Source organism: Boleophthalmus pectinirostris, unplaced genomic scaffold (assembly GCF_026225935.1).
Source record: "Boleophthalmus pectinirostris isolate CB_2022bp ecotype Guang Dong unplaced genomic scaffold, ASM2622593v1 HiC_scaffold_12, whole genome shotgun sequence".
In the NCBI taxonomy this organism is placed as follows: domain Eukaryota; kingdom Metazoa; phylum Chordata; class Actinopteri; order Gobiiformes; family Gobiidae; genus Boleophthalmus; species Boleophthalmus pectinirostris.
The window spans coordinates 19,262,931-19,278,682 of NW_026571018.1; the positions used below are offsets into that span (position 1 = coordinate 19,262,931).

A 15,752-nucleotide genomic window follows, 5' to 3' on the forward strand; every position below is an offset into this window, starting at 1 on the left:
GTCATCCTTTTTAAAAAATCTTCCACAAATGTAGAAGATCTCTGCATTTTGTTGGATATGGACTATGCACCAATAATAATTTAAAGAACACAACATCTTGCTGACAATTGCAATAATAGCAAAGTTATATTATAATTCTTTTTGTGTTTATAAACTACCTCTACCTATATAAAGTTATTAAAGCTAATTTATAAATCCATCACCGACACACTTATTTGAGTCCAGTGGATTAGAATGGTTATCACACAGTCTCATCATCATGTGCATTACCACTGACCAACTGTAAAGAACAGAGTAAATCCACAGATGTGATACTGGTCTTGATCCAAAGCTCATTGCCTTCCTAAATAATCAGCATATTACTTTCAACTAACTAGGGTTAATTAATTTGTTTAATTCTAGCTTCCTCAGGAAAAATGTAAATTGATGGATGATACAGTAATGACAATACTGACTAAAAAATTGGTGTCCAAAAACGGTTAATTTATTTAATAAAGCACATCAGCACATGAGAGGGACAAGCTGCACTAAGTTTACTCCATGAACTTGTATTTAAGTTACAGTTTGAGTGTGACTGAACTGGACATATACTGGACACAAAGCAAACAGGACTGACACGACTTGACTGTTACTTTCCATACCAAAGACAACCTGCTTCAAACAACAATAGTTGCATTTGAAGATGCATCGTTGGTACAGCTGTAGTTTCACAATAAAGTCTGACACCTCTTGGTTCACCACTGTAATTCGTTCACATGTACTCTTGTTTCTGTGAGCAAGGCCATGACATTCAAGATAACTTGAATTTTGTTGTAGCGAAGCATAACTCAATTTCTGGATGATCCTTCTTAAACAAATAAAGATAGCTCAGCTTCATTTGCACCATAAACCCTGTCAATGCCTCTGTGGCTGTACCTTTACTTACAGTATTGAGACCAAGGTCAAACCTTATACTGTAATCGAAGATTTAGCAAATGCTGCAGAGACTATCAAAAAGACAGGGTCCTTCTACTCTGTGTAGCCTCTCCAACGTAAACCCCCCTCCCCTCAATCTTTAATCACTTGTGGGGACAAAACAAAAACAAACGAAGATAAATAAGAACTGCAGCCTTTTTAGTACCATTAACCAGCTTTATCGCCAGCTGAAGTTTCATCATCCCCGCTTTTTAATTTCTAACAACTTTTTAAAACTATTATTATTTTGTCATCATTTGTGAGCGCGCATGTTGTGTTGTTTGGCAGAATGGACTTTGGACTTAATTGTTTCCCTCTCCTCCATCGTCGTCCTGCTGGTCACTCGTCCACAGCGTTAAGTTGTCTCGTAGCAGCTGCATGATCAGAGTGGAGTCTTTGTAGGAGTCCTCGTTCAGAGTATCCAGCTCAGCGATGGCGTCATCGAACGCGGTCTTGGCCAGAAGACACGCCTGTTCAGGGGCATTCTGGATTTCATAGTAGAAGACAGAGTAGTTGAGAGCCAGCCCAAGGCGGATGGGGTGAGTGGGCTGCATATGTTCCTTGCTGATCTCGTGAGCCTCATTGTAGGACTTCTCAGAGGACTCCACCACGCTGCCCCTCTTCTCCCCAGTGGCTACCTCAGCCAGGTAGCGGTAGTAATCACCTTTCATCTTTAGGTAGAACACTTTGCTCTCGTGCTGAGTTTCATTGCAGTTTTTGATAAGAAAGTTGTCGAGGAGATTGAGCACATCTTGGCAAACGGCCTCCAGTTCCTTTTCGATCTTTTCCCTATATGCACGAACCATCTCTATCTTCTTCTCATTACCATCAGCTGTTGTCTTCTGTTCGATGCTGGAGATGACGCGCCAGGATGAGCGCCTCGCCCCCACCACGTTCTTGTATGCCACAGAGAGCAGATTCCTCTCCTCATTAGATAATGCCTCATTCAGCTCTGTCACCTGCAAGAATAAAAAAAACACACACACATTTTGGATTATTATTATTATCAAGTATTTGACATTTATATATCTGTCTTTTGTACAAGGCGTAAGGTCTAAGCAGTTTATGTTGCAATCATCACCTGTTTCCATGGTGACTGCCAAATCTGCTTTGTTTGTTAACACAAACATTCACAGATTTAAGGATCTAGCAAGGAAGGCATTTTCTAAATGAAAATTATGTTTAACTATGTTTGTTTCCTCTGCAGTCTTAACTACCATCACTGAAGGTGTTTCGCGTTTTACAATGGCCATAAAACTGACCTATGTACTGAGGCAGTATAAAAACAGGCACTACAATAGGACAGTAGTTGTGTAATGATCACACACAGTACAGAGGAAAATCCCCCTTCCCCCAACTTGTCATTCAGAGGCACGTTTGGGTCACAGTGCTCCAAAGAAATGTTCAGCCCAAAAAACTCCCTAGAATCTGAAGTATCAGGCCCTTGTCAACAGTCTGGACCTGACAGAACCAGTGAGGTCAGAATCTGAACGTCTTACTTAAAAACTTGGCTGAAAAAACATGGTGGCCTTTGTTTCAGCCTGCTGCAGGGTGACCAGAAAGCTCTGACGGAAGCTGTGCTGCCTGGACGACAATAGCGCTCTGTCTACCCATAATGCTCATCAATCGTGTCTGCTCTCTCGTGACTCATCCTGGTACAATGTACAGTAGTAAAATGTTCAAACAACTGAGCGTTAATTCAAACAAAGACCAGGAAGTAAAATAGATAACTTCCTCTCTGAATGCTCCATGCATGACCATTTGCATTAATATCCACAAAATACACACGGGAAGGACTGTTGGGCAGGGACACTTAACTAAAGTAGCATGGGATAGCACTGAATGCTCACATTTTCTGTGTGTTAATGGATCACAATCAACACAATAAAGCTTTGCAGTGGTCCCATGGCTCTTCCCCCCCTCTTCACACTGTCCTTCTGTCTTATCCTTCCTCATTGGTTGGCTCTGTTAAAGTGATGTGACAACCCCCCTGCCGACCCTCTTTTAGGCAGCAGGCCACAAAGACCCTGGCTCACACCTGACAACTTTAGCTTTGAGAATAGTTCAGTTACAAAGAGTTTATAAGCATGCATGTGCTTCTTATTGAAACAGATAAGCAATTTATCATATATAAGTATCCTATTATGGGGTTACTGCAGCTCAGTTAAAAATGTTAGATCTGAGCCATATAATTTGGTTGAGTAGGCCTGTCACGATAATTATAATATCAACTTAAATATCAACAATATCATTTGTGGCTCAGTATTTATTGTAGGTATATTATCTTTTCTAAAGTGTGGAGACTTTGGATACTATTGTTGCAATATGATAAGATTTGAGCTAGCGAGAGTTGAATAACAAACGTTTATGTTTAATTATTGGTTCACTTTGCTATTTATTTGCTGCAGCTTATACCTTTTTAATTATACTGTCTATTTAAAAGTGGTTTACTGAGAATATCTTACATTATTTAATGCGTCAGTGGCATAAAGTACTTTCAATATTATCGTTTATCGCAGTATATCTCTGTAGCAATATATTGGGCTTCTAAATGTGTTATCAGCCCAATACAGTGATAAGTATGCCAACAATAGGGATTCCCCAGAATTGATAGGAGGCACAGACACACCCCACTGTCCACTGGTGCAGAGGGACTGGCTGAGGAAGGAGCAGCTCTGACTTTGCACAAACCGGAGGGTGGAGCCTGCCCCCTCTGATCCTGCCATGCGTCTGTCTTTTACGTTGCCTTTTTCTACTATGTCTGATTAGTACAGGCCAAAATGATAAATAGTTGATTATAGATGTTAGATGGGTTAAAAAAAACATATACTCTACTGAAAAAAATCCTACTTTGCTGCACACTGAAAGGAGTTGTTGGATAATTGATTTGATTTCGTTTAATTCTAAAGAGGCCAGTTCTCCAGACTCTGTACACTATCACAATGCGCCCTCACTGCATCCTTTGCTTCAGACATTGTTAGATGCGGCCAATGCGCGGCTTGCACTGCTGTAAAATGGTGCATACGGGTGGGACTGTACTGCATCTTGGCTGATGCTGCGACACGCCTCTGAGGGAAGCAGCTGAGAGGTCGAGGACGCAGAGATGCAGTTGCTCCACAGCATCGATCCCAACAGAAAGGCCCGGTCGTTCACGATACTGTTCGCATTTGCTGCAATATGACATGCTCCGCGCGTTCTGGAAAGCACACCCACTACCACCCACAATTGAAAAAGACTATCTTGTGGCCTCGTTCTGTGCAAATTGATCACCTTTCATCCAACACTGCGCTAGTCAATGCGCCAGTTTTGCTATTTAAGAAGAGAGTAATGTCTCAACTAAAAGCATTTGGGAGATACTTGCGTTTCTCCGGATGGCTTTACTGGTGCCTTGATTTTCCTCTTTGTCAGTAACACAATCTGAACCGTCGCTGCTCCACTCATCGATAGCTTATATTCACACCTGTATATGTTTTTATTTTCAGGCATGTGTCATTGGTGAGCACTGAAGAGGAATTCACTCCTCTTTTTCGAAGCTGTCACGTACAATCTGATGGTTTCTGGCGGAGATTGTAGAAAGGCACCGCCCCAACATCAAACAGCCCGTATACAGCCTTCTATTGCTGCATACCCTGGAACAAATGTAGGATTGTAGGCACACCTCGTGAAATGGCAAATGACTATCCTGATCAAACCATTGCCACAATATAAATTAAAGAATATATGTGGAACAGCGAGAGAGATGGTTGAAAATAGGCGTAGGAGTTACGGGCCCTACGATCTTCGCCCCTCATCGTTTTCGTTCTAATCCTCAAATCACATCAATGGACCATTAATCGTGATTGTATGTTCTTTCTGACTTCTCCTTCCAATTGTGTTTTTCACACCATTTTAGCCTATAAGGCTAGCCAATGAAGACATGTGCTACAGCACATGAGTACGCGCACTTTGCCGACACTAACCGGCTACTACACGTTTATTACAAATACCGTCAGCACTACATTCACAATGACGATGCAGAAATTATCTATTGGAATTAAATATGAATAAAATGCTTATTATAAAGCGAAAGTCTACTTACCGATTTCATGGCAGCTGCCATATCGTCATACCTTTCAGCCTGCTCTGCCAATCTGGCTTTTTGTACCAGTTGCTCGCGGTCAACCATTTTAAAAGCGTTAATGTTAAACTATTTTGTATGTATGTGCCTAAATTTGTAGAATCTGTGTTTTTGAGCAGAGAGGAGATAGCGGATCTTCTCGCTGCAGCTGCTGCCTGCTGTCTGTGCTGCCGACGGGACACCCCTCCCCCTCCGCCTTTGCCTCGGCTGTGTCACCATCCTAAAGGCGTGTCTTTACCCGTGACGTAACAATCATGGCACTGTGGACAAATCATGGAGAAAGTGACTGTACTATGCTCTACAGTCGCTTTCATTGAATTAATTACGAATGTATTACAAATATAACATTAAATACTACACGGTTATGCACTACTTTTTTCTCAAAAAGAAGACAAGTGTTTATTACAGAGAAACAACATCTGTTGAACACTAAAATTTACCAGTCACAATCTGACAATAAATTGATCATAATTGTAATTTTTAGTAGTCCCCACTTTGCTTCAAATCGATTCAGTTTTATTTTTTTATTTATTCAGTTTTTATTTTTGTTATAAATTTTTGTGAGTGAATGTGAGTTGGTGGTTGATCCCAGGTTTGACCGGTGCAAGCTGTTGATGACAAGACATGTCAAAACTTGTCACCCACTTTGCCCTTGTAGGAATCTAGTGATTGTGTGAGTAACTGTCAGTGGTGGGATCAGAGAAACTGTTGGCACAGATTGGACGATCACATCTGTCCATTTGCCCCAGGGCAGCTGTGGCTATAACAGCAGCAATCTAATTTCAGTAATATCTAAATATAATGTTTTAATGTAAAAAAATTGTCTACTATATATATTTTGTTGTTCTATCTAAACACTTGCTGAAATGCTGTATAGCAGACATGCGAAACTCAGGCCTGGGGGCCAAATTTGGCCAACGATATAAATATATTTGGCCCACAAGATTATATCAAATATGTATGAGAGCCAGCTACAGATAGGCTATTTATTTGTTATTTTCGTTATTATTTTATATTATGCTTGTTCTGGACTCAGTGTTTAAGCAAAACTATTATTAAACATTAATATTACTAAGAAAAGGTTTAACATTACATATCTTGAAAGAAGAGAAAACATGCAGATTTTGTTGAAATTTTTCAATAAATATTTAGTTTGGCCTACGACTTAAGCCGAGGTTTTTTTTGGCCCTCTGTGAATTTGAGTTTGACACCCCTGCTGTATAGTAACATACCATCTAAAAATATTGTGTATGAATATGAATTAGACACACCATATCACACCTAATTTTGTGTTCATAAGCAATACACACTCATTTATAATTTAGCAATAACATTGTGTTAATTAAATGCATCATAAATGTAGGTGCAATAAAAAAAAGTATGGAAAATAACGTTTATTTTTTACACAATTCTTTGTAACAATGAGAATTTTATGGACATGTGTTTTGACAGTTGTACAAAATATATACACAAAATACATTTAATTAAGAAAAAAATACTCATATTTAAATGACTTAAAGCATAGTCTTTTTCATGCTCAAATTGTGTATCAACATGCTGTTGGTACTCAATAGGACAGAGTTGCATTACATCCACTTCAGAGGAAGGACAAATGAAAGTGTATACTTAAAGTGCTTGGTTGTAAAGAATGTTATAATGAAGTACTTATTAATTAAACTGCCAATGTTGCAATCATTTCAAGCCACTATTTACAGAATGTGTACAGGCTGAAGTTTGGCACACCGGTGTGGAGTCACAGCTGTTGGAGAGTGGCTCTGTTTGATCACAGTGTCTGGCAGACTACACCAGCGTCTTCACTGTGATCACAGTTGTGCACATTCCATGGAATATAAGAGCATTTCATTAAAGAGCTTTCTGAACCCAAGCACTTGAGATTGTCCATTTGGATTGTCCCAGTACCAGCCCCAAACCTGGCCTCTGGCACGGCTTCTACAGCCTGACCACAACCCAGCTCACGGCAGACCACCATTGCGTCCGGGAGGTCCCAGGCATCATCGCACACTGTTCCCCACTCATACTGGAGGTACACCTCTACACGCCCTTCACAGGGATGGTGCCCACCAACAAGCCTAAGTGTTCCTATAAAAACATTTGTTCTTTTTTACTTTTACAGAATGCTTTTACAAATTCAGAGGACTGTTTGACAATTCCGTCACTGTGATACCTCTATTTATCGCTTTAAACCCATTTTCAACATAAGCTAAAGTTTTTGTGCCAATATAATTTATATAGTGCTTAATAACTTTGTCATAACAATATTAGATGAAGACAATGGTTTACAGAACCAAAAACAAGTGAACAAAAACTAATCATAGATAAATAAAAGATTGCATTATTTTTCTAATACTACATATGCTTTTCAGTCCACAAGTATCATGGTTATAATTACCTGTTACTGAGCAATAAATTAAAGTGTAGCTGGTTATACAGATGTACCTGAGGGAGCTGTGGTTGGAGGAGCTGTTGTCATTGGTTTAGGAGCAGGTGCTGCTAGACCTGGCAAGTTACGAGCAAGTTCTCCAGATTGTTGTGTTATTTCAATCGCTACAGAAAGAAAGAGAGAGAGAAAAATTACAGGTAATCTGCTATCATTTTTGTGTTTCCATCTTCTTCATGATATTTTTCAACATCAAGATTTGCTCATTACTTACAGTCACAGATGACTGCAGCATCTTCATTGTGATTACAGTTATGTTCTCCCCAGCGCGAGCTTGAGCAGAAAGACAGGCCTGCCTCATTCCCACGGCAGTCCACGTTGTCCAACAAGATCGGACCAACACCAGCCCCAAAAGCAGCCTTGTCCAGCGCCGCTTTAGCAGAACCACACTTGAGCTGTGCACACACTACCACGGCATTAGCTATATGCCAGTTGTCATCACACACTGTGCCCCAGGTGCCCGAATACCAGATTTCCACTCTTCCCTCACACCTATGATTCCCATTCACCAATCTAATAGGTGCTGGCACTGTGAATCAAAGAAAAAAAGATGCACATTATATAACTTTTACTTTTTGGTTGGATTTGAAAGACACAACAATAAAGTACTTACACTGAATAATGGTAGGTGCTTTTGTAGTTGTGGTAGGTGACGTAGTTGTTTTGGTTGCAGGCGCTGGAGTAACTGTGAAGGCAGTAAAATCTCTGTTGCCACCAGGTTTACCTGTAGTAGTAGAAGTACCAGTAGTGGCGGAGGTGGCAGGGATTGCAGGAGTAGCACGGGTGGTAGTAGGCACAATAGTAGTAGTAGTTGTAGCAGCAGTGGTGGTAGTAGGGGCATTAGTGGTAGTAGTTGTTGTTGTTGTAGCAGCACTGGTGGTAGTAGGCACATTCGTAGTAGTAGTTGTAGCAGCAGTGGTGGTAGTAGGCACATTCGTAGTAGTAGTTGTAGCAGCAGTGGTGGTAGTAGGGGCATTAGTAGTAGTAGTAGTTGTTGTTGTAGCAGCACTGGTGGTAGTAGGCACATTCATAGTAGTAGTTGTAGCAGCAGTGGTGGTAGTAGGGGCATTAGTAGTAGTAGTAGTTGTTGTTGTAGCAGCACTGGTGGTAGTAGTAGTAGGCATTAGTAGTAGTAGTAGTTGCTGTAGCAGTTGTAGTAGTAGGAGCACTGGTGGTGGTAGTAGTTGTAGTAGTAGGAGCATTAGTAGTTGTAGTAGTAGTAGCACTGGTGGTAGTAGGCGCATTTGTAGTAGTGGTTGGAGCAGCAGTGGTGGTAGTAGGGGGATTAATAGTAGTAGTAGTTGTTGTAGCAATTGTGGTAGTAGGAGCAGTGGTGGTGGTAGTGGTTGTAGTAGCAGTGGTAGTAGTAGGCGCATTAGTAGTTGTAGTAGTAGCAGCACTGGTGGTAGTAGGCATATTTGTAGTAGTACTTGTAGCAGCAGCGGTGGTAGTAGGAGCATTAGTAGCAGTAGTTGTAGCAATCACAGTAGTAGGAGCGCTGGTGGTAGTAGTTGTAGTAGCAGTGGTAACAGTGGGAGCATTAGTAGTAACTGTTGTAGCAGCAGTGGTAGTAGTGGGAGCATTAGTAGTAGTTGTTGTAGTAGCAGTAGTAGTAGAAGTTGTAGCAATGGTTGTGGTGGTAGGGGCAATGGTGGTTGTAGGTGCTTTCGTAGTGGTTATTGTAGTAGCAGTGGTGGTAGTAGAGGAAAGTGTGGTAGTAGGACCATTAGTAGTAGTTGTTATAACAATGGTAGTAGTGGGAGAATTAGTAGTAGTTGCAGCAGTGGTGGTTGTAGTACTGGTGGTAGTGGGAGCCTTCGTAGTAGTTGTAGTAGCAGTGGAGATAGTAGCAGTTGTAGGAGCAGTGGTAGTAGTCGGAGCATTAGTAGCAGTTGTAGGTCTGGAAGCAGCAGTAAAGGATGCAGTAGTAGGGGATGCAGTAGCTGGAGCAGAGGTTCTAGGTGTAGGAGTAGCAGTAGTTGGTGAAGTTATTGTATTTGAATTGTTAGTCACAGTAACTTGGTCTGTAACTAAAAGAAAATATAAACATTAATTAAACAATTCATTTTGTCATAAAATATGAAAAATATGGCAAACATTTTAAAACATTCAAACTGATTGAATTATAATTTATTATACAAAGCTTAAAGCTTTACACAAGTAATCAATTCCTGTCTGCTGAATACCTGTTGTTCCATTCCATTTGCTTTGTTGTGTAGTTGTTGGAAGAGCTGAGAAAAGTACAAAAAAAAAAAAAAGAGAGAGAGAGATTTATTATCTATTATTTATGCATTAAAATAAATACATTTAAACTTTAAAATTGCATTTCATACCACAAGTCACACCAGCATCCTCATGATGGCCACAGTTGTGTGTGCCCCAGCCTAAGTGTGGGCATTTTTCTAACTTATCCTCATAACCGTAGCAGTTTACATTGTCCAGGAAGATCTCCCCAGTTCCTCGTTGAAAGTATGCCCTGCCATGATAACTGAGAGCCTCCCCACAATTCAGCTGCCAGCACACCACACGAGAGTTATTCATGGACCAGTCATCATCACAAACTGTTCCCCACACGCCATTGTAGAAGATCTCCACCCGGCCCTCGCACTCATGAGTCCCATTCACTAGGCGGATATCACCACTGGAGGGACCAAGTCCTGAAGAAGAAATACATACTTTATGTAAAGTATGAAAGACTAAATTATAAAATTTTGAATAAATGACTTAATGGTTATTACTGCTATTAATGATTACATGAACTCTTGGTAACAAAGAGCAGAAAGAAAATATAATTCCTTGAGTTTTTTTCATTATTTAACCGATGAGTCCCACTGACATTTGGAATATAATTTTCAGGGAGGAGGTCTGTTGTTATTGCCAGGAGAAATCATCTCTTCTCTTCTAACCTCTGCATGAGATGAACATGCAGATAATTATCAATAATAAATCAAAAAATGTCATCTGGTCTTTTCTATGGACATGTGCATACTTAAAAAAAATCAGTTAGGAAAGGGGTAAATAGTGTAAGGCAAGAGGCCCACAGGAAAAAAAGAGGGGTGTTGGCTAGCAGTATTCATGACTACTATCATTACGTGAGAAAATGCAGGTACGGAGCTGGATGTGGAAAATCTAATACTGTACTAAATGCATATATGGTCACCTAATGCCTTCACCTAACAAAAATCAGGACAATGCACCTTCTCATGTGTCCATCGCTCACTGAGGCCCTTTCCTTGAAACAAATGCCTCTTGAAGGTGTTTGTGTCAGTGCACCCGATGGAAGTCAGAGAAGTTTCAGCCAGATACATCACACCTTCACTAAATCTGACTCCTTTTGTGATCCCCTTGGGAATTAAATGGGAAAAAACAAGCCAGCCAGGACAAAGGACGGAGGACAATAAGGACTCCTCCAGTTCTGAAAGACCTTTGTGAGGCTTACTGGTTTCTCAGATAGGAATTGCAATACTGTGAGTTAATATGTACTTGTGAGTGATGGGACCAGCTTTTAGGGCTACAGAATTAATATCAGAACAGAATATCCTGTCTTTGTTGAAAAATGTCACAATTTTAGACCTCTACAAACATGTTCTGAAGAGCATTGGATATTCTTGTATTAATTCATATGTAAATTTTTCAGTTTTATCTTAAATGTTAAAGCTTCTGGAGTTTTTTACAGTGTTATTTACAGTGTGCTCTCTGAAACAAAATTCTACTTTTTAAACATATATTGCAAATCAAATCACAATCAAACATTAAAAAGAAACTAAACAAAAATGACATACCAACTGTGGGCCATGGAGTGGTGAATTCTCCAAAATCCTTCCCCCCAGACAATATTTCTGTGTAACAAGAATAAACACAAAGTTCAGTTGTCCATGTTTTGTTTGTGCATTCTCAATGCAGCATTGTGGTAAATATCTTTACCTTTACACTGAACACCCACATCCTCATAGTGGGAGCAGTTGTGAACACCCCATCCTGCACTTTTGCACTGGCCAAGTTCTGCTTCAAATCCGTCACATTCCACATTATCCATCAGGATTGGACCTGTCCCTGGCCCAAAATATGCTGTAGTGCGTGTGGCTTGAGGTTGTCCACATTGTAACTGGCGACACACCACACTGGCATCCACCATGTCCCAGTCGTCGTCACACACAGTTCCCCATTCTCCCTCATGAAAGATCTCCAGACGACCTTCACAGGCCTTCATCCCATTCACCAATCTTACTGAGGGACACAGCAACAAGTACTTTTTTAAATTATTTAGCTGAAAAAGATGTAACTATGCACATACAGAGTTTCTGAATATTTAAAAATGATCTCAGTGGTGATCTGAAAAAAAGTAATGTAAATGTAAAGAAAGTATTGTGATTCTTACTTGGGTTTTGGATCTGAAATGGCAAATTCTCTAAATCATAAGGAGGCCATGGTCCTTCAGGGAAACCTAAAAGGAACAGGAGACATGAAATCAGACTACTTGCTCTTGAGTAGATTCAGGTCTGAATCAAATGCAACATTTAGGAGACAGACTTCTAATGAAATACAGTTCGAAGTAAATAAAAATATTTAAACCGATACTGAAAACATGGTCAGAAATTAATTTACTGGCCGCCATACAAGACACAAAAGATGTCTTGACCTAAATACTGGGACAATGAAGTTACGGGGAAACCAGTGGGGCCTTTTGTCACAAGTATCGCACCCAGTGTGAAAAAAAATCCTTAATGTAAATATTAGTTAACATTACAAAAAGGTTTTTGTACGGCCCAAAGGAAAACTTACCAGGACCACCACCAAAAACATCTCGTTTGTGTATTTCTAAGTTTCCTGTAAGAAAAAGAATATGATTAGCTTTGTGTGAGCTCCTACACAACACAATTGGCAAATACACAACAAACAGAAAAGGACAAAACATATATACATATAACTAAACATGTAACTAAAACACATGCCCCTGACGCACACTTCCTGAACACTGAAGTTCAAAATATCCATGGATATGTTTGCTTTTTATTCTTGTGTGCTTCTTTTACTTTGCAACCACGTCTTGTTTTGGGCAAAATGAGAAGAAGATTCAGTCATATAACATGAAATTCCTCCTCACCTTTGCTGTTGTGGTCATATGGCAGCACTGAGCAGATGACCACACAGTGAAGAGAGCAGAGCAGGGTCAGCAGGAGCCACACGCCTGAGACCCAGCACTGAGCGTCAGTCATCATCACCTGTACTCTCACCATCCACCTGCAAACAACCACACCATCACACTGTGGCTCTAACCAAAGTGGTTAGGGACAGTTTCCTCTGCTAAAGCTCTGTGGTTAGTTAAGGTACATTTTGATCTGTAAATTTAATAAATTATTGTATGGAACAGAAAAATATTTTACAAGATCTCATGCCACAAGATCTCACGAGAAATTGCCACAAGACTGTGCACACATGAGGAAAATTATCTTTTTCCTCATATTTTTACATTTGCCCTGGATAAAAACGGTTAACTTTGCTGAGTAACTCCTCCTTAGAAGCTGTAATACCAAAAAGCAGTGCTACAATAACAACAAAATTGTAAAACTGAATACATAAAATACTGTGAAGCCAATTGTAAACTGAATGCCACAATTTATCTAATAAAAATTGTATCAAAATCTTGTCTCGTCTTATTCGTGTGAGCCGAAACTCGTGACATGTCTCGCCTCAGAAATTGTGTCTCGTCATCCATATATTTTACTCTATGAGACTAGTGTAACATTAAGGATGTGTTCTACTGATCATACACGTTGACTAGGCTATGTCCACATGTGTAACTAATTTAAATAGTGTATAAACCAACAACATTACAGAGATACTCATTCAGTAAAAAGTCAAATCTAAATCACTTCACTGAACTTCATTAGCAGCGTAAACTTTGGGAAGAAGGCTGGGCTATATGGCATTTTTCCCCCTCATATTGATTGATCTCAATTTTTTACTCAATTTGATTTTGTCTTTTCAAAAACACAACACAATGACTTTCAGTGTTGATTTCATGAACCAGAATAATACAGACTACTCAACTTCACAATCATTGACCATCAGATATGATTGAATCTCATTATTGATTAAAATTCAATATTTTGCTCAGCCCTACTTGGGACAGAGCACATCCCTTCATACTCGCAGCACATCCATCATATCAGGTGCTGTCAAAAATGGTGCAAATATAATTACTGTTGAAGTTACCTGAAATTGTTTTGGTTTAGGGTTAATAGTTATATTTAGTTAAAGTCAGTGGCACTTCACAGGGTAACTGTAAATTATATATATATATATATATATATATGAGGATACATGAGGATTTCAATAAGCCCAACAATTCCTCAGTAAGCTAGGCCAGATCTGTCTGTCACTGGACATCTAATACAATTTTATACTGTCTATTCTTCAAAATAGCTACATTAATCAGTCATTTAGTTGTTTAATTACCCAAATTAGAAGCGTATGGTTAGCAGTAGTGCTTGTTCTCATTAGGAGACGACTCTACATGTTCTGACATGGTCTTCATATTTTGTCATTTTCCCCGTAGAGAAATCCCCCTGACCTTATGCAAGAATGTGTATTTGGGATGATGAGGGGAGAATTTGATATTGGCTTCTGGAGATAGTAGGCATTCCGAGCCCATGGGACACAAAAAGACATTTCTACTTTCTGTAGTCCCCCTGGTCAGTAATAACGACTGCTTCCTGCAATCTGTCAATAAATACTCCACAACGCTTAGATACCTGATGACAATAGGGGGGCGCCGTTTGTGTCTATGGAGCTTGGTAGGCATGTTTAAACTTAGGTGGGTTATATATTCCAAAAGTTATATAGAAAATGTATATAGAAACATACTTATACAAAGATTTGCCCAGACTAGTACAAGTGGATGAAAGGAAAAGTCAAACTGATGGGGTGGAATATATTAACACCAACAGAACAATCAAAGTCGCATGTGTAGACAGTACAAACAGGGGCCATGAAACTCTGGGACAAATGGCATAGTTATGAGAGATGAAAAATTATCTAGACCTCGATGCTGTTTTCAATACTCCATTCATAGTAGGATATAGCACAGATCCGCTGGGGAATAATGTTGCCTTTTGTGTTAGCTCTGCTTCCCCTCCCTTCTCACAGCAACTGCTCAGAAAGTAGAAAGATCTTGGACCCACAAAAATATAATGATACATTACATATAAAATGTGTGGATACTGTAAGGTCATCTTAAAATTAAATGAAAATATTAAGTTATTAAAAGAAATCTGGCCAATGTATGGTGTTCAATTAAAGTAGCTGTTTTGTAAAAGGTGGTTTTCTGGTTAACTTCATTTCATTAATACAAGTCCCGTTTGACAGAAAAGAGATTAAATCATAACATATAGTAGCCATACAAATTATTTTATATTATACAAAATAATAATGAAAATACATACCAAACCGTTTATCTTTCAAAGAAAATGTGTAATAAAGTCTTCAAAATTTGGAAAAAAGTTGTGCTGAATCAGAACCCCTTGACTCCTGAAGCCACTGTGTGCCAACTGTGAAAAGTGTAGCATCCACGTCGTTTTTGGTCTTTCATCTCCTCAACCCTCCTTGACAATAAATACCCGTTTCCATGACAGGGATTACGTAAAATAATAAATACAAAGTAATTTTCTGACGCCCCTTTATCGGACACAGGAGGGGCCAAATAAGAAAACAAAAGATGGTGAAAGCTTAGCCTTCAATAGTAGCGCAACATCTCCAGTTTCAGGCAGAGCTCAGAGAAGGAGCTCCGTCTACCTCCACACCGTGAAGAGGGCCACAGTGAATACCCCCAGGGCATGTTGGTGATATAAGGCAGGTACAGGCAGTGTGCACATGCGTCTGAGTGCAAAAGCATGTGGTACAAAAGACACAAAGAAGCCATGTATGCCAACATTGTGTTATTAAAATGACTCAATAAAAACTGTTTTGTAGTTATTATAAGGAGAATATTTTGTATAGGGTTTGGTGTTATCTGGTTGAAGTTTATAACAACAGAAGAAGAATATAAACTTTTAAAACTTATAACCCCATAAACTAATATTTCCAGCTTTGTCCCTTTTCTGGACTTTTACTGTAACTACAAAAGAAATCCCCTGAATCTCTCACTCCTTCTTTGTTTTTAAACTTTTAAACTTGTTTCTTTATTTATGAAAAAATCGACACATGTTTTAGTAGGGTTGCCTG

The 15,752-nt window shown here is 39.5% G+C and overlaps 2 protein-coding genes across 2 annotated transcripts; both read right to left on the reverse strand.

The window, feature by feature from the left end:
• Positions 1-462: 462 nt before the first annotated feature.
• On the reverse strand, positions 463-5,268 carry ywhag1 (3-monooxygenase/tryptophan 5-monooxygenase activation protein, gamma polypeptide 1). Its single transcript, XM_020930201.2, has 2 exons — positions 5,033-5,268; positions 463-1,913 (listed from the first exon to the last, which is right to left on the reverse strand). The coding sequence occupies exons 1-2, from the start codon at positions 5,117-5,119 to the stop codon at positions 1,257-1,259; spliced, it is 744 nt and encodes a 247-aa protein (XP_020785860.1). The 5' UTR covers positions 5,120-5,268; the 3' UTR covers positions 463-1,256.
• A 1,443-nt stretch (positions 5,269-6,711) lies between these two features.
• Positions 6,712-14,334, reverse strand: LOC110165039 (scavenger receptor cysteine-rich domain-containing group B protein). The gene is made up of 13 exons (XM_055148226.1): positions 14,285-14,334; positions 12,634-12,770; positions 12,312-12,356; positions 11,908-11,973; positions 11,454-11,756; positions 11,312-11,368; positions 9,863-10,186; positions 9,716-9,760; positions 8,143-8,577; positions 7,744-8,058; positions 7,517-7,636; positions 7,257-7,292; positions 6,712-7,171 (listed from the first exon to the last, which is right to left on the reverse strand). The coding sequence occupies exons 1-13, from the start codon at positions 14,332-14,334 to the stop codon at positions 6,855-6,857; spliced, it is 2,250 nt and encodes a 749-aa protein (XP_055004201.1). The 3' UTR covers positions 6,712-6,854.
• Between the last annotated feature and the right edge of the window lie 1,418 nt (positions 14,335-15,752).